Source organism: Cuculus canorus, chromosome 33 (assembly GCF_017976375.1).
Source record: "Cuculus canorus isolate bCucCan1 chromosome 33, bCucCan1.pri, whole genome shotgun sequence".
Classification (NCBI taxonomy): Eukaryota; Metazoa; Chordata; class Aves; order Cuculiformes; family Cuculidae; genus Cuculus; species Cuculus canorus.
The window spans coordinates 437,604-458,494 of NC_071433.1; the positions used below are offsets into that span (position 1 = coordinate 437,604).

Here is a 20,891-nt window from a genome sequence, read left to right on the forward strand (position 1 = left end):
GGGTTGATTGGGATTGGGATTGGATTGGGGTTCGATTGGGATTGAGGTGGGATGGGATTGGATTTGGGGTTGGATTGGGATCAAAATTGGGATGGGATTGGGTTGGGATGAGATTGAGATTGGGTTGGGTTGAGATGGAGTGGATTGATTTGGAATGGGGTTGGATTGGACTGGGAGCAAAGATTGGGATTGGGATGGGATGGGATATAGTTTAGGATTGGGATTGCGATGGGATTGAGATGAGGACACGTTTGGGATTGGGTTTGGGATGGGGTTTGATTGGGAATGGGATTGGATTAGAAGTTGAGTTGGGATTGGTTTGGGATTAGGATTGGGATTGAGATTGGGTTGGGTTGAGGTGGATTGGGATTGAGTTGGGATGGGATTGGATTGGGAAGGGGATGGAAGTGGATTGGGTTGGGATGGAGATTGGGTTGGGATGGGATATAGTTTAGGATTGGGATTGGGTTGGGATTGCGATGGGATTGGGATGAGGACACGTTTGGGATTGGGTTTGGGATGGGATTTGATTGGGAGTGGATTGGAATTGAGTTGGGATCGGTTTGGGATTAGGATCGGGATTGGGATGGGGTTGGGATGGGATCGGGATCAGGGCTGTTCCTGTTCCTGGCAGACACGATCAGGGTCCGTCCAAGCGGAACCGCAAACGCGCGGCGATGGATTACGAAGACCCGGAGAAGGAGTTCAAGAAGCAGCGGCGAGCGGCGCGCTTCCAGCCCGGACACCCCAAAAAGATGCGCCCGGAGCCCCTCGTCCTCCCGCTCGGCGGCTCCGACGCCTCCGGCGCCTCCGAAGCGCCCGACTGGAACGAGCTCAAGATCCAGGGAACCTGCCAGGAGGTCACCAAGCGCTACCTGCGCCTCACCGGCGCTCCCGACCCGGCCTCCGTGCGCCCCGTCCCGGTAACGCCCTAATCCCGGCCTTCCAGCCCTAATCCTGCCCTAATTCCAGCTCTGATGGCCCTAATTCCAGCCCTGATGGCCCTAATTCCAGCTCTAATCCCACCCTGACGGCCCTAATCCCGCCCTGATGGCCCTATTTCCAGCCCTAATCCCACCATTCCCACCCGAATCGTGCCGTTACAGTGCCGATCCCCTCGGTTCCTGCCCCAATTCTGCCCTTTCCCACCCCATTCCCTTCACTTCCTGCCCCAAACCCTTCATTTCCTGCCCTGATCCCATCATTTCCTGCCCCGATCCCTTCACTTCCTGCCCCGATCCCTTCATTTCCAGCCCCGATCCCACCGTTTCCTGCCCCAGTTCCCCTCGTTACTCTGTTTCCCCATTACTCTGTCATTCCATTTCCCTCATTACTCCATTTCCCTCCGTTACTCCATTACTCCGTTTCCCCCATTCCTCCATTCCTCCGTCGTTTCTCCTCCGTTCCTCCCTCGGTTCCGCTCCGTTCCTCCCTCGGTTCCGTAGGTTCTCCGTCGGTTCCTCTCCGTTACTCCCTCGGTTCCGTAGGTTCTCCGTCGGTTCCTCTCCGTTACTCCCTCGGTTCCGTAGGTTCTCCGTCGGTTCCACTCCGTTACTCCCTCGGTTCCGTAGGTTCTCCGTCGGTTCCGCTCCGTTACTCCCTCGGTTCCGTAGGTTCTCCGTCGGTTCCGCTCCGTTCCTCCCTCGGTTCCGCTCCGTTCCTCCCTCGGTTCCGCTCTGTTCCTCCCTCGGTTCCGTAGGTTCTCCCTCGGTTCCGTAGGTTCTCCGTCGGTTCCGCTCCGTTCCTCCCTCGGTTCCGTAGGTTCTCCGTCGGTTCCGTAGGTTCTCCGTCGGTTCCTCTCCGTTCCTCCCTCGGTTCCGTAGGTTCTCCGTCAGTTCCGTAGGTTCTCCGTCGGTTCCGCTCCGTTCCTCCCTCGGTTCCGTAGGTTCTCCGTCAGTTCCGTAGGTTCTCCGTCGGTTCCGCTCCGTTCCTCCCTCGGTTCCGTAGGTTCTCCCTCGGTTCCGCTCCGTTCCTCCCTCGGTTCCGTAGGTTCTCCCTCGGTTCCGCTCCGTTCCTCCCTCGGTTCCGTAGGTTCTCCGTCGGTTCCGCTCCGTTCCTCCCTCGGTTCCGTAGGTTCTCCGTCGGTTCCTCTCCGTTCCTCCCTCGGTTCCGTAGGTTCTCCGTCAGTTCCGTAGGTTCTCCGTCGGTTCCGCTCCGTTACTCCCTCGGTTCCGTAGGTTCTCCGTCGGTTCCGTAGGTTCTCCGTCGGTTCCGCTCCGTTACTCCCTCGGTTCCGTAGGTTCTCCCTCGGTTCCGTAGGTTCTCCGTCGGTTCCGCTCCGTTACTCCCTCGGTTCCGTAGGTTCTCCGTCGGTTCCGTCGGTTCTCCGTCGGTTCCTCTCCGTTACTCCCTCGGTTCCGTAGGTTCTCCCTCGGTTCCGCTCCGTTCCTCCCTCGGTTCCGTAGGTTCTCCGTCGGTTCCGCTCCGTTACTCCCTCGGTTCCGTAGGTTCTCCGTCGGTTCCGCTCCGTTACTCCCTCGGTTCCGTAGGTTCTCCGTCGGTTCCTCTCCGTTACTCCCTCGGTTCCGTAGGTTCTCCGTCGGTTCCGTAGGTTCTCCGTCGGTTCCGCTCCGTTACTCCCTCGGTTCCGTAGGTTCTCCCTCGGTTCCGCTCCGTTCCTCCCTCGGTTCCGTAGGTTCTCCGTCGGTTCCGCTCCGTTACTCCCTCGGTTCCGTAGGTTCTCCGTCGGTTCCGTCGGTTCTCCGTCGGTTCCGCTCCGTTACTCCCTCGGTTCCGTAGGTTCTCCGTCGCGCTTTGGCGTTGGTGCGAACGCATTGGGATCAAAACCGCGATTACGCCTTCGCCTGCGAACAGATGAAATCCATCCGACAGGACCTCACCGTGAGATGCTTCCGGGGTTCCCGGGGGGGTTCCCCCATATTTCTGGGGTCCCGGGGGGGGTTCTCCCATATTTTTGGGGTCCTGGGTGGGGTTCCCCTTTATTTTTGGGGTCCCGATGGGAGTCTCCCTCTATTTTTGGGGTCCCGGGGTGGTGTTTCTGTGTATTTTTGGGGCCCTGATGGGGATTCCCCTCTATTTCTGGGGTCCCCATGGGGGTTCCCCTCTATTTTTGGGGTCCTGGGAGGGACTTCCCCTCTATTTTTGGGGTCCCCATGGGCGTTCCCCTCTATTTTTGGGGTCCTGGGAGGGACTTCCCCTCTATTTTTGGGGTCCCTGGGGGGGTTCCCCTCTTTTCTTGGGTCCTGGAGGGACTTCCCCTCTATTTTTGGGGTCCCCATGGGGGTCCCCCTCTATTTTTGTGGTCCTGGGAGGGACTTCCCCTCTATTTTTGGGGTCCCCGGGGGGGTTCCCCTCTATTTTCGGGGTCCTGGGAGGGACTTTCCCTGTATTTTTGGGGTCCTGGGGGGGGGTTTCTCTGTATTTTTGGGGTCCCATGGTGGTGTTTCTGTGTATTTTTGGGGTCCCTGGGGTGGTTCCCCTCTATTTTTGGGGTCCCCCTGTGTTTCGGGGTCCCCCCTGACCCTCTTTTCCCCTCAGGTTCAGGGCATTCGCACCGAGTTCACGGTTGAGGTGTACGAGACTCACGCCCGTATCGCCCTCGAGAAGGTGACGGAGGGGTTTTGGGGTCCCCCCTGGATATTGGGGTCCCCCCTCCGGTCCCTCCTGAACCCCCTTTTTTGCGTTCTCCCCTCTCTCAGGGGGACCACGAGGAGTTCAACCAATGTCAAACGCAGCTGAAAGCGCTTTACAGTGAGAATCTTCCCGGACACATCGGGGAGTTCACGGCGTATCGCATCCTCTACTGCCTCTTCACCCGCAACTCGGGGGGTGAGCGCCCCAAAAACCCCCACGGGGACCCCAAAACCACCCGGGGGGACCCCAAAATTGCCCCTGGGACCACAAAGTGCCCCCCAAAACCCCCCCTGTTGGCCCCAAACCACCCACATCGCCTCTCACTGCATCCTCTACTGCCTCTTCACTCCCATCTCGGGGGGTGAGCGCCCCAAAATCGACCCTGGGGGACCCCAAAACTATCCTGGGGACCCCAAAACCACTCAGGGGACCCCAAAATTGCCCCTGGGACCCCCAAAGTGCCCCCCAAAACCCCCCCGTTGGCCCCAAACCACCCACATCCCCCCTCACCGCATTCTCTGCTGCCTCTTCACCCGCAACTCGGGGGGTGAGCGCCCCAAAAACCCCCGGGGGGACCCCAAAACCACTCGGGGGACCCCAAAATTGCCCCTGGGACCCCAAATCACCCCCCAAATGTCCCCCAAATCACCCCTTCCCCCAAATCTCCGCCCATATTTCCCCCCAAATCTCCCCCAAATCTGCCCCCAAATCTCCCCCCAATCTCCCCCAAATCACCCCCTTCACCCCAATCCCCCCCTTCACCCCAAATCACCCCCCAAATCACGCCCTTCACCCCAATCACCCCCTTCACCCCAAATCTCCCCCCAAATCCCCCCCTTCACCCCAATCTCCCCCAGATCCCCCCCTTCACCCCCAATCTCCCCCCAGATCCCCCCCTTCACCCCAATCTCCCCCCAAATCACCCCCTTCGCCCCCAATCTCCCCCCAAAATCCCCCCCGTCGCCCCCAATCTCCCCCCAAATCCCCCCTTCACCCCAATCTCCCCCCAGATCCCCCCCTTCACCCCCAATTCTCCCCCCAGATCCCCCCCTTCACCCCAATCTCCCCCCAGATCCCCCCCTTCACCCCCAATTCTCCCCCCAGATCCCCCCCTTCACCCCAATCTCCCCCCAGATCCCCCCCTTCACCCCCAATCTCCCCCCAAATCCCCCCCTTCACCCCCAATCTCCCCCCAGATCACCCCCTTCACCCCAATCTCCCCCCAGATCCCCCCCTTCACCCCCATCTCCCCGACCCCTCTCCCGGCAGAGCTGACGACGGAGCTGGCGCTGCTGACGCCGTCCCTGCGCGCCGACCCCGCCGTGGCTCACGCTCTCGCCCTTCGCGCCGCTTGGGCTCTCGGCAACTTCCATCGCTTCTTCCGGCTGTACCGGGCGGCGCCGGCCATGGCCGCGCGGCTCATCGACAAGTTCGCCGAACGGGAGCGCCGCGCCGCCCTCCGCGCCATGATCAAAGCGTACGTGGGGCGCGGGAATGACCCCCCGACGGGCTGCGGGAGGGCCCGGCGGCTGCTTCTGCCCCATAGCAGGCCTTGGGGGGGGTGACGTCCCCCATTTCTGCCCCATAGCGGTGTTGGGGGGGGGAGGAATCCCCTATTTCTGCCCCATAGTGGGGTTTGAGGGGGTAAAATCCCCCATTTCTGCCCCATAACAGCGTTTGAGAGGGTAAAATCCCCTATTTCTGCCCCATAGCGGTGTTTTAGGGGTTAAAATCCCCCATTTCTGCCCCATAGCGGTGTTGGGGGGGGGAAATCCCCCATTTTTGCCCCATAGTGGGGTTTTAGGGGGTAAAATCCCCCATTTCTGCCCCATAGTGGGGTTTGAGGGGGTAAAATTCCCCATTTCTGCCCCATAGCGGTGTTTGAGGGGTTAAAATTCCCTATTTCTGCCCCATAGTGGTGTTGGGGGGGGGGAATCCCCTATTTCTGCCCCATAGTGGGGTTTGAGGGGGTAAAATCCCCCATTTCTGCCCCATAGCAGTGTTTTAGGGGTTAAAATCCCCTATTTCTGCCCCATAGCGATGTTTTTTGGGGTAAAATCCCCTATTTCTGCCCCAGAGCGGTGTTTGAGGGCTTAAAATCCCCCATTTCTGCCCCATAGTGGGGTCGGACCCTCTCTTTCTGCCCCATAGTGGGGTCGGACCCCCTCTTTCTGCCCCATATTGGCGCTTGGGGGGATAAAATCCCCTCTTTCTGCCCCATAGCGGCTTTGGGGGGAGGTTGAAACCCCTTCTTGTGCCCCATAACCAGCTTGGAGCCCCTCTTTCTGCCCCATAGCGGGTTGGGGGGTGTCGAACGCTCTGTTTCTGCCCCATAGTGAGGTTTGGGGGTGTCCAGACCCCCTTTCTCACCCACAGCTGCGGCTGTGGGTCCCCCCGCTATGGGGCTGAGGTCCCACTTAGGGGTCCGAGGTCCCACTTACGGGGCTGTACCCTCACTTATGGGGCTACTCCCCACCCCACTTGTAGGGCTGAGGTCCCACTTATGGGGCTGAGCCCCCCTGTGGTTCTGTGTGTGTCTTCCCCCTCTCCCCTATGGGGCCGGGCCCCCCCCCGACCCCCAACCCCCCATGGGGTCCCCTCCTCCCTTTCCCCCCCATTACCCCACATTTCCCCCCCCATTACCCCCTTCCCCCCCTTTTTTCCCCCCTTTTATCCCCCTTTTCTCCTCTATTTCCTCCCCATTTCCCCCATTTCCCTTTTGTCCCCATTTCCCTTTCTCCCCCTTTTTTCCCCCTCCCCTCCATTTCCCCCCATTTCCCCCCATTTCCGCCCCTTTCTCCACATCTCCCCCCATTGTCCCCCCACCCCCATATTCCCATTTCCTTCCATTCCTCCATTTTGCCCCATTGCCCCTCTCTCTCCCTCATTTCCCCCCACTCCCCTCATTCCCCCATTTCCTCCCCATTTCCCCCCATTCCCCTCCATTTCCCCTATTTCCTTCCACCCTCTCCCACTTCCCCCACTTCCCCCACGATACCGCTCTCCCCATTCCATCTGCATTTCCCTCCGTTTCCTGCCATGATGCCACTCTCTGTCCCCCCACTTCCTCCCCACTTCCCCCTCTTTCCCCCCACTTCCTGCTGTGACGCCGCTCTCCCATTTCCTCCCCATTTCCCTCCATGACGCCCCTCTCTCTTCTACTTCCTCATTTCCCCCATTTCTCCACTTCCCCCCCACTTCTCCCTCTTCCCCCCCCGCTTCCTGCTGTGACGCTGCTCTCTCCCCCCATTTCCTCCCCATTTCCCTCCATGACGCCCCTCTCTCCCCCTTCTCCCCCCTTCCCCCCCACTTCTCCCTTGGTTTCCCCCCACTTCTGCCCCACTTTCTCCCCACTTCCCCCCCGTTTCTGCCCCGCAATGATGCCGCTCTCTCCCCCCATTTCCTCCCCATTTCCCTCCCTGATGCCGCCCTCTCTCCCCCCATTCTCCCCCATTTCCCCCGTTTCTCCCCACTTCCCCCTCACTTCCCCTCTTCCCCCCATTTCCGCCCCACTTCCTCCCCACTTCCCCCCATGACACCACTCTCTCCCCCCCCATTTCCTCCCCCTTTCCCTCCCTGATGCCGCCCTCTCTCCCCCCTCCCCGTTTCCCCGCTGTTTCCCCGCACTTCCCCCCCGCTTCCCCCCCGTTTCCTCCCCACTTCCCGCCGTGACGCCGCTCTCTCCGTAGCTTCCGGCCGCGGCTTCCTCTGGGGGTGCTGCGTCGGGCGTTGGCGCTCGAGTCGGGCGACGCGGACGCCTTCGTGGCTTCGCTGCCCCTCAGCCTCGCCGGCCCCGACGCCATCGACTGCAAACAGAGCCTGACGGCCCTGCCCCACATCTGACCCACGGCGCCGCCCCACGGCGACCCACAGCGACCCACAGCCCTCCTCCGCTGCCCCACGGCGACCCCTCCCTCACACGTGCTGCCCCACGGCGACAACACAGCCGACCCGTGCTGCCCCACGGCGACCCACATCTGTCCCGTGGTGCCCCACGGCGACCCACAGCCGACCCGTGCTGCCCCACGGCGACCCACATCTGTCCCGTGGTGCCCCACGGCGACCCACAGCCAACCCGTGCTGCCCCACGGCGACCCACATCTGTCCCGTGGTGCCCCACGGTGACCCACAGCCAACCCGTGGTGCCCCATAGAGACCCACATCTGTCCCGTGCTGCCCCACGGCGACCCACATCTGTCCCGTGGTGCCCCACGGCGACCCACAGCCAACCCGTGGTGCCTCCACGGCAACCCACATCTGACCTGTGGTGCCCCATAGCGACCCACATCTGAACCGTGGAGCCCCACGGCGACCCACATCTGTCCTATGCTGCCCCACGGCGACCCACAGCGACCCACATCCAATCTGTGGTGCCCCACAGTGCCCCATATCTGCCCTGTGGAGCCCCACAGCGACCCACATCCAACCTATGGTGCCCCACAGTGCCCCATATCTGCCCTGTGGTGCCCCACGGCGACCCACACTGCCCCACATCTGCCCCACAGCGCCTCTCTCTGCCCCATATGTGACCTGTGGAGCCCCTCAGTGACCCACATCGTCTTTATCCGACCCATAGCGCCTCCACCTGACCTGCGGAGCCCCACATCGCCCTATATCTGCCCCACAGCGCCTGTGTCTGACCCACACGCGACCTGTGGAGCCCCACAGCGACCCACATCTGCCCCACACGCGACCTGTGGAGCCCCACAGCGACCCACATCTGCCCCACACGCGACCTGTGGAGCCCCACAGTGATCTCCATCGTCTCTGTCTGCCCCACAGCGCCCCATGTAACCTCCCTCTGCCCCACACACAGCCCGTGGAGCCCCACATCTGCCCCACACGTGACCTGTGGAGCCCCACACGTGGCCTGTGGCACCCCCCGAGCTGTCTGTGCCCCACAGCGCCCCACATCTGCCCCCCCGCGCCCCCTAACCGTGGTTCCCCCCCGAGGCGGCGCCGCCGCTGTTGGGGGGCTGTTGTTGGGGGGCTGTTGTTGGGGGGCTGTTGTTGGGGGGCTGTTGGGGGGCGCGGGGGGGGCCGTTAACGCTGTCTCAGTTTCTCTCTCTCTGTGCCGAGGTTCCGCCCCCCCCTTTGGACCCCCTTTTTGGACCCCCCCTGGAGCGCCCGGAGCCCCATTTCTCCCCTCGCCGCCGCTCGGGGGGGGCCCTTCCGCCATGTCGTGTGTGTCCCCCCCCGGGACGAAGCCGCCGCCGCCGCCGCCGCCGCTCCCCCTGTGCCTCCGAACGCCTCCGGTGCCTCTTCGCCTCTTCTCTCCGTTTTAGCGCTTTGGTTTTCCTCCTTATTTCCTTCCCCTTTAATTTATTGGACCCTCCCCCGATCCCCCCCCCCCCCCCTCGGCTCCTGCAGGTAAAGCTGCCCCTCCCCCCCCATCCCCCCCTTTTGGTGTCGTTGGGGCCGCGCTGAGCCCCGGGCGGGACCCGACCCCCCCCGACCCCCCCCGACCCCCCTTAACCCCCTTTTTTTGGACAGAATAAAGAAAAGGAGAAAAAAACACAAATGGTCTCATTTCCTTCCTTTTCCCTTCCATTTCCTTCCTTTTCCCTTCCATTTCCTTTCTTTTCCCTTCCATTTCCTTCCCTTTCTCCTCCATTTCCTTCCTTTTCTCCTCCATTTCCTTCCTCTCCCCCTACATTGCCTTTCCCTTCCCATTTCCTTCCCCTCCATTTCCTTCCCTTTTTCTTCCATTTCTTCCCTTTCTCCTCCATTTCCTTCCCCTTCTCCCCCATTTCTTTCCCTTCCCCCCATTTCTTTACCTTTCTCCCCATTTCCCTCCCCTTCTCCTCCATTTCCTTCTTCCCTACATTTCCTTCCCGTTTCTTCCCTCTTCTTACTCATCTTTCTCATCCATTTCCTCCCCTTCCTTCCTCTTCCCACACATCCTATTTCCCTCCCCATTTCATCCCCTGCCCCATTGTCTCCCTTCTTTCCCTTCCTCTCCATTTCTTCTCCTTCACTTCCTCCCCCTCTCCCCTCCCACTTCCTTTCCCTTTCTTCCCCCTTACTTCCTTTTCCCCTCCTCTCTTCCTTCCCTCCTCCATTTCCTCCTCCCCCACTTTTCTATTTCCTCATTCCCCCTCTGCTTCCTCTCCCACTTCCTTCCCCTCCATTTCCTCCCCCTCCACTTCTTCCTCTCCATTTCCCTCCTTTCCCTCCTCCCCTCCCCCCATTCATTCCCCTGTTTCCTCCCTCCCCCCCACTTCCTCCCCACTTCCTCCTCATTTCTGCCCCTCCCCCACCATTCCAGGAATTCACATTTTTTATTGTCCCTTTTTCACAGTTTTTCTCACCCCGGGGGGGGGGTGGGGGGGGAGGGGCAGAGCAGCCATGGGTCGCGCTATGGGGCGCGCTATGGGGTGCGCTATGGGTCGCGCTGGGGGGTCTGGCAATGGGTCCCACCATAGTGTTGCCGTGGGTCGCGCTATGGGTCTGGCAATGGGTCCCACCATGGGTTTGGCCATGAGTCCTACAGTGGGTCACGCTATGGGTCACTGTGGGTCTCGCTATGGGTCGCGCTGTGGGTCACACTATGGGTCTGGCAATGGGTCCCACCATGGGTCAGTGTGGGTCTCGCTATGGGTCGCGCTGTGGGTCACGCTATGGGTCGCGCTGTGGGTCACACTATGGGTCTGGCAATGGGTCCCACCATGGGTCAGTGTGGGTCGCGCTATGGGTCCCACCATGGGTTTGGCCATGAGTCCTACAGTGGGTCACGCTATGGGTCACTGTGGGTCTCACTATGGGTTGTGCTGTGGGTCCCACCATGGGTCGCGCTATGGGTCGCCATGAGTTGCCGTGGGTTGCCCTATGGGTCCCACCGTGGGTTTGGCCGTGGGGCACTATGGGTCGCGCTATGGGTCCCACCATGGGTCACACAATGGGTTTGGCCATGGGTTGCGCTATGGGTCGCTATGGGTCCCCCATGGGTCGCTGTGGGTCGCGCTGTGGGTCACCACAGATTGCTGTGGGTCACTATGGGTCGCGCTATGGGTCCCACCATGGGTCACAATGACTTTGGCCGTGGGTCGCGCTATGGGTTTGGCCATGGGTCGCGCCGTGGGTGGCGCTGTGGGTCGCTGTGGGTTGCTGTGGGTGGCGCTGTGGGTCACTGTGGGTCGCTATGGGTCGCCGTGGGTCGCCGTGGGTGGCGCTGTGGGTCGCCGTGGGTGGCGCTGTGGGTCGCTGTGGGTCGCTATGGGTCGCTGTGGGTCGCTGTGGGTCGCCGTGGGTCGCTGTGGGTGGCGCTATGGGTCGCCGTGGGTCGCTATGGGTCGCCATGGGTCGCCGTGGGTCGCCGTGGGTCGCTATGGGTCGCTATGGGTCGCTGTGGGTGGCGCCGTGGGTCGCTGTGGGTCGCCATGGGTCGCCGTGGGTCACTGTGGGTCGCTGTGGGTCGCCGTGGGTCACTGTGGGTCACTGTGGGTCGCCGTGGGTCGCTATGGGTCGCCGTGGGTCACTGTGGGTCGCTATGGGTCGCCGTGGGTCGCCGTGGGTCGCCGTGGGTGGCGCTGTGGGTCGCCGTGGGTCGCCGTGGGTCGCCGTGGGTCGCTATGGGTCGCTGTGGGTCGCTGTGGGTCGCCGTGGGTCACTGTGGGTCGCTATGGGTCGCCGTGGGTCGCCGTGGGTCGCCGTGGGTCACTGTGGGTGGCGCTGTGGGTCGCTATGGGTCGCCGTGGGTGGCGCTGTGGGTCGCCGTGGGTCGCTGTGGGTCGCCGTGGGTCGCCGTGGGTCACTTGGTGAGTTTGCTGACGACGCGGATCAGCGCTGCGTTCTCGTCCCGCAGACGTTGGTTATCGGCGCGAAGATCCGAGAGAGCCTGAGGGGGTGTCAGGGACCCCAAAACCCCCCCGGACCCCCCAAAACACCCCCAAAACGCCCTCAAAACACCCCTGGACTCCCAACCCCCCCCCAGGACCCCCCCAACCCCCCCCGGACCACCCAAAACCCCCCCAGACCCCCCGAAACACCCCTAAAATTCTCCCGGAGCCCTCAAAACACCTCCAAAACACACCTGGACCCCCAAAACCCCCCCAACACCCCCCCATGGACCCCCAAAACCCCCCCAAACCCCCCCGAGTCCCCCAACTCCCCCCCAGAGCCCCCCAAACACCCCTCCATTCACCCCAAAACCCCTCCAGACCCCCCCTTTGACCCCCGTTCACCCCAAACCCCCTCAGAACCCCCTTTTTCCCGCCAAAATTCACCCCAATCCCCCCCAGACCCCCATTTCCCCCCCATTCCCCCAAACCCCCTTAAACACCCCCAGAACCCCCATATTCACCCCCCCAGACCCCCCTTCCCCCCCCATTCACCCCAGAACCCCCCAAACCCCCTCAGACCCCCCCAAACCCCCTTAAACCCCCTCAGATCCCCCTTTTCCCGCCAAAATTCCCCCCCAGACCCCCCTTTTCCCCCTCACATCCACCTCAGACCCCCCCTTCCCCCACATTCACCCCAACACCCCCAAACCCCCCTATTCACCCCCCCGACCCCCCTTCCCCCCCCCCGATTCACCCCAGGACCCCCCCAGCACCCCCAAACCCCCTTTCCACCCCCCAACAGTCACCCCAGAACCCCCCTTTCCCCCTCCCATTCACCCCAGAACCCCCCAGCCCCCCCCAAACCCCCTTGCCCCCCCCAGACCCCCCCTTTGCCCCCCCGTTCACCTCAGACCCCCCCAAACCCCCTTAAACCCCCTCAGATCCCCCTTTTCCCGCCAAAATTCCCCCCCAGACCCCCCCTTTTCCCCCTCACGTTCACCTCAGACCCCCCCTTCCCCCCCAGTCACCCCAACACCCCCAAACCCCCCTATTCACCCCCCCAGACCCCCCCTTTTCCCCCCACATTCACCTCAGACCCCCCCGTTTCCCACCCCATTCCCCCCAAACCCCCTTAAACACCCCCAGAACCCCCATATTCACCCCCCAGACCCCCCCTTTCCCCCCCGTTCACCCCAAACCCCCTCAGACCCCCCCTTTTCCCCCTCATATTCACCTCAGACCCCCATTTCCCCCCCATTCCCCCCAAACCCCCTTAAACATCCCCCAGAGCCCCCTTTTCCCCCCCCATTCACCCCAGAGCACCCCCAAACCCCCTTTCTGCCCCCCACATTCACCCCAAACCCCCTTTCCCCCCCCCCAGCCCCCCCCTTTTTCCCCCCCTGTACCCCCTTTTCACCTTCAGTTCCTCCTCGAGTTCCGCCGCCTTCAGCTCCAGCGCTCGACGCTCCTGGGGGGCGGGGGGGGCACTTGGGGGGCGCTATGGGGCACTTGGGGGGCGCTATGGGGCACTTGGGGGGCACTATGGGGCACTGGGGGTCCCTATGGGGCGCTGGGGGGGCGCTATGGGGCACTGGGGGGCGCTATGGGGCACTTGGGGGAGCACTATGGGGCACTGGGGGGGCACTATGGGGCACTGGGGGGGCGCTATGGGGCACTGGGGGCGCTATGGGGCGCTGGGGGGGCGCTATGGGGCACTTGGGGGTCCCTATGGGGCACTGGGGGGGCGCTATGGGGCACTTGGGGGTGCTATGGGGCACTTGGGGGGCGCTATGGGGCACTGGGGGGGCGCTATGGGGCACTTGGGGGGCACTATGGGGCGCTGGGGGTCCCTATGGGGCGCTGGGAGGGTCACTTGGGGGTTTTGGGGGTCACTATGAGGCACTGAGGGTCTCTCTGGGGTGAGGAGGGGGTTGCGATGGGGCAGGGGGGTCACTTGGAGGTCGGTATGGGGCACTGGGGGTCCCTATGGGGTCACTCGGGGGTCGCTATGGGGCAGGGGGTCACTCGGGGGTCACTCGGGGGTCGCTATGGGGCAGAGGTCACTCGGGGGTCACTCGGGGGTCGCTATGGGGCAGGGGGTCACTCGGGGGTCGCTATGGGGCAGGGGTCACTCGGGGGTCGCTATGGGGCAGGGGGGGTCACTCGGGGGTCGCTATGGGGCAGGGGGGGTCACTCGGGGGTCGCTATGGGGCAGGGGTCACTCGGGGGTCACTCGGGGGTCGCTATGGGGCGGGGGGGTCACTCGGGGGTCACTATGGGGTCGCTATGGGGCAGGGGGTCACTCGGGGGTCGCTATGGGGCAGGGAGGGGTCACTCGGGGGTCACTCGGGGGTCGCTATGGGGCGGGGGTCACTCGGGGGTCACTCACGTATCTCTCGAGCTCCAGCAGTGCCGGACGCTCCGCGATTCGCTCCTGACGCTGAGGGGAGGCCGACCCACAGCTGCCCCACAGCGCCCCACAACTGCCCCAGAGTGCCCCACAGCGACCCACAGCTGCCCCACAGCGCCCCACAACTGCCCCAGAGCGCCCCACAGCGACCCACAGCTGCCCCACAGCGCCCCACAGCTGCCCCAGAGCGCCCCACAGCGCCCCACAGCTGCCCCACAGCTGCCCCACAGTGCCCCACAGCTGTCCCACAGCTGCCCCATAGCGCCCCACAGCTGCCCCAGAGCACCCCACAACTGCCCCACAGTGCCCCACAGCTGCCCCACAGCGACCCACAGCTGCCCCATAGCGCCCCACAGCTGCCCCAGAGCACCCCAGAACTGCCCCACAGTGCCCCACAGCTGCCCCATAGCGCCCCACAGCTGCCCCAGAGCACCCCACAGCGCCCCACAGCTGCCCCACAGCGACCCACAGCTGCCCCAGAGCGCCCCAGAACTGCCCCACAGTGCCCCACAGCTGCCCCATAGCGCCCCAGAACTGCCCCATAGCGCCCCACAGCTGCTCAAACCCCCCATAGACACCCCCAAACCCCTCCAGTGCCCCATAGACACCCCCAAACCCCCCCAGACACCCCCAAACCCCCCCCAGACACCCCCAAACCCCCCATAGACACCCCCAAACCCCCCCCAGACACCCCCAAACCCCCCATAGACACCCCCAAAACCCCCCCCAGACACCCCCAAACCCCCCTGCGCCCCCAAACCTGCGTGAGGCGCTCGAGCTCGAGGCGGCTCTGACTCAGTTTCAGCTCCGTCTCCTCCAACTGCTCCCGGAGACGAACGTTCTCCGACCAAAGGCCCTCATAGAGCTGTGGGGGAATAACGGGGGGCACGAAAATGGGGGGACACGAGAATGGGGGGACACGAGAATGGGGGGGAACGGAAATAGGGGGGAACGGAAATGGGGGGCACGAAAATGGGGGGCACAGAAATGGGGGGGAACGGGAATGGGGGGCACAAAAATGGGAGGGAACGAAAATGGGGGGACACGAGAATGGGGGGGAACGGAAATGGGGGGGAACGGAAATGGGGGGACACGAGAATGGGGGGGAACGAAAATGTGGGGCACGAAAATGGGGGGGAACGAAAATGGGGGGGAACGAAAATGGGGGGAACAAGAATGGAGGGGGAACACAAATGGGGGAACACAAGAATAGGGGAACAAGAATGGGGGGAACGAAAATGGGGGGCACAAAGGGGTTTTGGGGGTACAAAGGGGTTTTGGGGGTACAAAGGGGTTTTGGGGGTACAAAGGGGGTTTTTGGGGGTACAAAGGAGGTTTTGGGGACACAAAGGGGGTTTTGGGGGGCACAAAGGGGGTTTTGGGGGCACAAAGGGGGTTTTGGGGAATACAAAGGGGGTTTTGGGGGCACAAAGGGGGTTTTGGGGGTACAAAGAGGGTTTTTGGGGGTACAAAGGGGGTTTTGGGGGGCACAAAGGGGTTTTGGGGGTACAAAGGGGGTTTTGGAGGTACAAAGGGGGTTTTGGGGGGTACAAAGGGGGTTTTGGGGGTACAAAGAGGGTTTTTGGGGGTACAAAGGGGTTTTGGGGGGGCACTAAGGGGGTTTTGGGGGGCACAAAGGGGGTTTTTGGGGGTACAAAGGGGTTTTGGGGGGTACAAAGGATTTTGGGGGGCGCCAAACTCACCCTCTCGTAGTCGCAGGCCGGGGGGGGCGATGGGGGGCGGGGGGGGGGCGCTGTGGGGAGGGGGGGGTTTGAGGGGGGGGTTTGGGGGGCACTGGGGGAGCCCCAAAACCCCCCCAAAGACCCCCCCCAGAGCACCCCCATACCTGAGGGGGGGGGGCGTCCTCCTCACTCTCCGAACCCTGAGGGGGCAAAAAGGGGGAGTGGGGGACCCCCAAACTGCCCCCCCGGACCCCAAACTGCCCCCCGGGACCCCCAACTGCCCCCCCGGACCCCAAACTGCCCCCCCGGGACCCCCAAACTGCCCCCCCGGACCCCAAACTGCCCCCTGGGACCCCAAACTGCCCCCCCGGACCCCAAACTGCCCCCTGGGACCCCCAACTGCCCCCTGGGACCCCCAAACTGCCCCCCCCGGACCCCAAACTGCCCCCCAGACCCCAAACTGCCCCCCAGACCCCAAACTGCCCCCGGGACCCCCAACTGCCCCCCCCGGACCCCCAACTGCCCCCCCCGGACCCCAAACTGCCCCCCCGGGACCCCCAAACTGCCCCTCTGGGACCCCAAACTGCCCCCCCGGACCCCAAACTGCCCCCCCGGGACCCCCAAACTGCCCCCTGGGACCCCAAACTGCCCCCCCGGACCCCCAAACTGCCCCCCCGGACCCCAAACTGCCCCCCGGGACCCCCAAACTGCCCCACAGCCCCCCTCTGCCCCACAGCCCCCCTCTGCCCCACATCTCCCCCTCTGCCCCACAGCCCCCCTCTGCCCCACATCTCCCCCTCTGCCCCACAGCCCCCTCTGCCCCACATCTCCCCCTCTGCCCCACAGCCCCCCCTCTGCCCCACATCTCCCCCTCTGCCCCACAGCCCCCTCTGCCCCACATCTCTCCCTCTGCCCCACAGCCCCCTCTGCCCCACAGCCCCCTCTGCCCCACATCTCCCCCTCTGCCCCACACCTCAGGGCCGGTTCCTCTCCGCGGTCGTCGCCGGCGGTTCCGCAGCTCAGAGTCAGTGTCTGAGGGGACCCACAGAGCCCCTGACCCACACATCTATGGGGCTGGAGGGGTCCTGACCCACACATCCAGGGGTCTCAGCCCCATAGATCGAGGGGAATTGGGAGTCTGAGCCCCATAGATGCGGGGAGCGGGGGGGGGGGCAGCTATGGGGCGGTTATGGGGCAGTTACAGGCAGCTATGGGGCAGCTATGGGGCAGCTATGGGGCAGCACTCACCTTTCCGCCCGTGCGACGCCGTCCGAGAGCCTCGTGAGGAGTCCTGAGGGGAGAGAGGGTGAGAACGGGGCTCTGTGCCCCATAGATTGGGGGGGGTCTGTGCCCCATAGATCCGGGAGGGCCCCGTGCCCCATAGCGGGGGTGTCGGGGCGGCTCTGCCCCACACGTGTGGGTCGCGGGTACCTGTGCTGCTCTGCGCAGTTGTCGGTTCGGCCGTGTTCGGGTCCTGCGCGGTTCGGGGGCGCTGTGGGGCAGTGACCCATAGCAGGGGGGGGTGGGACCCAGAGAGGGACCCCCTGCCCCATAGCGGGACCCCCTGCCCCATAGCGGGACCCACTGCCCCATAGCGGGAGCTGCTGAGACCTCCCCTGCCCCATAGTGGAGACCCCCTGCCCCATAGCATGACCCCATGACCCCCCCTGCCCCATAGCGGGAACCCCTGCCCCACAGCGAGACCCCATGATCCCCCTGCCCCATAGCAAGACACCATGACCTCCCCTGCCCCATAGCAAGACCCCCCTGCCCCACAGCGAGACCCCATGATCCCCCTGCCCCATAGCAAGACCCCCCTGCCCCATAGCGAGACACCATGACCCGCCCTGCCCCATAGCGGGACCCCCCTCCCCCCTGCCCCATAGCAGGACTCACGTGGGGGTCACGGCCTCGGGGGGAACAGGGCCTCGGGGGGGCTCCTATGGGGCAGGGGGGGATCATGGGGGGACTCTCAGCCCCCCAAGTTCAGAGAGAAAGGGGTTAAACAGCACCTCTGCCCCATAGATCCGGGGGGTTATGGGGGTCTCTGCCCCATAGATCCAGGGGGTTATGGGGGTCCCTTTCTGCCCCATAGATGCAGAGGATTTGGGCCCTATAGGACCATAAAGACTAAGGGAGGGGGCGTGGCCAAAGGAGGGGGCGTTGTCTGGTCAGAAGGGGGCGTGGCCATTGCTCGGGGGCGTGTCAGGAAGGGAGGGGCGTGGCTAATGGAAGGGGGCGTGTCCTCACCTGTGGCCATGAGGTGTGGCCAATGGAAGAGGCGTGGCTATAAGCAAGGGGGCGTGGCCTAACGTGTGCCAAAATACAGTGTTCAGAAGGAGGCGTGGCCTTTGCATAGGGGCGTGTCTAATGGAAGGGGGCGTGGCCATTGACTGGAGGCGTGTGCAAGAGAAAGGGGGCGTGGCTAATGTAAGAGGCGCATCCTCACCTGTGGCCATGGGGTGTGGCCAATAGAAGGGGCGTGGCTACAAGCAACGGGTGTTAGGAAGGGGCGTGGCCATTGCTTAGGGGCGTGGCCAAGGGAAAGGGGTGTGTCCATGGGAAGGGGCGTGGCCTTAATCAAACCAATGCATGCATGCTATTCAGAAGGGGGTGTGGCCATTCCTTGGCGGTGTGTCCAAGGGGAAGGGGGCGTGGCCTAAGGGGAAGTGGGCGTGGCCTAAGGGGAAGGGGCGTGGCTAAGGGGAAGGGGGCGTGTCCTCACCTGGGCGCAGAGCAGGGGGGCGGAGGCGCAGCGGGCGATGGGGGCGGCGGCGGGTGGGGGCGGAGCCTCCAGGCTGCCCCGCCTACCGGGACCCCCGCGGGGGGCTGCGAGGGGGGGAGGAAAGGGTTAAAGACCCCCCAAAACCCCCCCTGAAAGATCCAGAGACCCCCCCATAGCCCCCCAAGATCCAACACCCCCCCCCCGACCCCCCCCCCCACCTTTTTGACCCCCCAAACTCACCCACTTTGGGGGCGTCTCCGTCGCCCCCCCGTTTCTTCCCCACCTTTTCGGGGTTCGGGGGGGGGGGGGGGGGGGAGGGGCAGCAATTGGGGGTACACAGAGCTCCTGGGGGGAGGGGGATAAAGAGAGGGGGGGCATTAGAGGATATTTGGGGGGGATGGGAGGGGAGGGGGGGGAACTTTGGGGGGTGAGGGGGAGTTTGAGGGGTTCGGGGGGGGTGGAGGGGGTTTTCTTGGGGTGTCTGGGGAGATTTGGGGGGGATTTGGGGGGATATGGGGGGTCTGGGGAGATTTGGGGGGGGTCTGGGGGGGGATTTGGGGGTTCTGGGGGGGGATTTAGGGGTGTCTGGGGAGATTTGGGGGGGATATGGGTGTTCTGGGGAGATTTGGGGGGGCTTTGGGGGGATTTGGGGGGGCTGTTGGGGGGGATTTGGGGGGTCTGGGGGGCTCAGAGGGATTTGGGGGTTCGGGGGCGGTCCTTTTTGGGGGGTTATTTTTTGGGGGTTATTTTCGGGGGGGTTATTTTGGGGGAGTTTGGGGTTGGGTTTTTTTGGGGGGGGGTATTTTTTGGGGGGGTCCCCCCTCACCGTTGCTTCCGGCTGCCCTCACGTTCCGGTTCGTTCCGGCTGCGCAGCTGGGGGGGCCGTCAGCACCCCGACACCCCCAAATCCCTTCCGCCCCCCCAAGTCCTCCCCCCCCAAAACCCCTGGGTGTCCCCCCGGCCCCCAAATTCCCCCCCCAAACCCCCCAATTCCCACTCCGACCCCTCCAATCTCCCCCTCAGCCCCCCAATTCCCCCCCTCAGACCCCCAATTCCCTCCCTCAGACCCCGAATCCCCCCCCTCAAACCCCCAATTCCCCCCCTCAGACCCCCAATTCCCTCCCCGGTGCCCCCAATTCCCCCCCCAGACCCCGAATCCCCCCCCTCAGACCCCCAATTCCCCCCCCCAAGACCCCCAATCCCCCCCTCAGACCCCCAATTCCCCCCCTCAGACCCCCAATTCCCCCCCCAGACCCCGAATCCCCCCCATCAGACCCCCAATTCCCCCCCAGACCCCCAATCCCCCCCCTTGCCCCCACCTGCCATCGCCGCTGCTCTCGGGGTTCGGGGGGTCCGGGGCCCCCCCCGGGCTCTTCAGACCCTCCAGTCCTGAAGGAATTGGGGGGGAGGGAACCCCCTCGTTCTGACCACGCCCACCGCCACTCAGGCCCCGCCCACTCCTCAGGCCCTACAGACCCATAGCAGAACCCACAGCCCCACAGACACCCAACAGCCCCATAGATCCCATAGACTCACAGGCTCTCAGCCCCATAGATCCCCCCCAGACCCATAGATCCCCTCAGCCCCATAGATCCCCCTCAGCCCCATAGATCCCCCTCAGCCCCATAGACCCCACATATCCCTCAGCTCCATAGATCCTCTCAGCCCCATAGATCCCCTCAGCCCCATAGATCCCCTCAGCCCCATAGATTCCAGCCCCATAGATCCCCTCAGCCCCATAGACCCCCCCCAACCCCATAGATCCCATAGACTCACAGGCTCTCAGCCCCATAGATCCCCCCCAGACCCATAGACCCCCCTCAGCCCCATAGATCCCCCTCAGCCCCATAGATCCCCCCCAGCCCCACAGCTGCCCCCCATCTCCCCCCCCACCGGGGGTCACAGCGCTCGGGGGGGGTTCACCCCCCACTCTCTCCCCCCAACAGCGGCTCCGGGTCCTGAGGGACCCCCAAACCGAGCCCCTTCCTTAAGCCACGCCCCTTCCTCAAGCCACGCCCTTCATCTCCCAGTTCTGCCCCACAGACCCCGCCCACTCTAAGCCCCGCCCCTCTGCTCCAATCTCCCTTAAACACCGCCCACACAAGCCCCGCCCATTTCGCGGCGCACCGTCTCCCATAAGCCCCGCCCCTTTCAGAAACCCCGCCCATCCTCTCCCACGCCATCTCCAAGCCCCGCCCATTCCCCTTAAGCCCCGCCTGCTTGACCCCCCATTCCCTCAGGCCCCGCCCCCGTCTTTTCTCTCCCTAAGCCCCGCCCACCCGCTTCATAACACGCGTTAGGCCACGCCCCTTCAGGGCATCTCAGCCCCGCCCTCTCACAAGCCCCGCCCACCCGTCCTCCCCATCAGCTTTAGCCCCGCCCCTTGCAAAGCATCCACCCATGCTCTCTAAGCCCCGCCCCTCCACAAGCCCCGCCCACTGCCCCATGTCACTCAAGCCCCGCCCCGCCCCCTCCCCTGAAGCCCCTCCCACTCTCTCCCCCGCGCTGTCCCCTCCCCTACGGGCGCGCGCCCCAGGCCCCGCCCCCTCCTTTAGGCCACGCCCCTCTCCTTTAAGCCCCGCCCACCTGCTCTCCGGGCGGGGCCGTCGCCTCGTGCCGCCTCCGCCGCTCCCGCGCGGCCATCGGGGAACGGGGGGGGGCCGGAAGTGACCCCGAGAGAGGCGGGGAGGGACCGGAAG

General features: G+C 64.1%; 3 protein-coding genes across 3 annotated transcripts in view; 1 reads left to right on the top strand and 2 right to left on the bottom strand.

Annotated features, from left to right (window-relative positions):
* Positions 1–7,812, top strand: part of LENG8 (leukocyte receptor cluster member 8) — an 18,878-nt gene extending 11,066 nt beyond the window's left edge. Inside the window, exons 11-16 of the mRNA XM_054052289.1 lie at positions 635–923; positions 2,740–2,841; positions 3,499–3,567; positions 3,660–3,789; positions 4,864–5,071; positions 7,284–7,812. Of these exons, the coding sequence (XP_053908264.1) occupies positions 635–923; positions 2,740–2,841; positions 3,499–3,567; positions 3,660–3,789; positions 4,864–5,071; positions 7,284–7,437 (952 nt within the window). The 3' untranslated portion in view covers positions 7,438–7,812. The remainder of the gene's footprint in view (positions 1–634; positions 924–2,739; positions 2,842–3,498; positions 3,568–3,659; positions 3,790–4,863; positions 5,072–7,283) is intronic.
* Positions 7,813–11,293: 3,481 nt separating this feature from the next.
* On the bottom strand, positions 11,294–15,530 carry LOC128849752 (protein phosphatase 1 regulatory subunit 12C-like; the record flags this gene model as incomplete). Its single annotated transcript, XM_054052290.1, has 5 exons — positions 11,294–11,431; positions 12,793–12,843; positions 13,765–13,815; positions 14,546–14,650; positions 15,489–15,530. Coding segments are annotated over 5 exons (336 nt in total), but the record flags the coding sequence as incomplete, so codon positions are not given.
* Positions 15,531–16,686: 1,156 nt separating this feature from the next.
* On the bottom strand, positions 16,687–20,852 carry LOC128849780 (basic proline-rich protein-like). Its single transcript, XM_054052363.1, has 8 exons — positions 20,779–20,852; positions 19,512–19,581; positions 19,019–19,057; positions 18,433–18,537; positions 18,193–18,296; positions 17,364–17,407; positions 16,899–16,959; positions 16,687–16,758 (listed from the first exon to the last, which is right to left on the bottom strand). Exons 2-8 carry the CDS (start codon positions 19,516–19,518, stop codon positions 16,687–16,689), a joined length of 432 nt encoding a protein of 143 aa, XP_053908338.1. The 5' UTR covers positions 19,519–19,581; positions 20,779–20,852.
* Positions 20,853–20,891: the final 39 nt, after the last annotated feature.

Bases quoted from the DNA above. Each gene is read 5' to 3' on its own strand.
- LOC128849780 (XM_054052363.1), bottom strand. The intron at 18,297-18,432 runs GTGAGTTTGGGG...CCCCCCTCGCAG, and splicing joins CGGAGACGCCCCCAAAGTGG to CCCCCCGCGGGGGTCCCGGT. The intron at 16,759-16,898 runs GTACCCGCGACC...CTCTCCCCTCAG, and splicing joins AACTGCGCAGAGCAGCACAG to GACTCCTCACGAGGCTCTCG.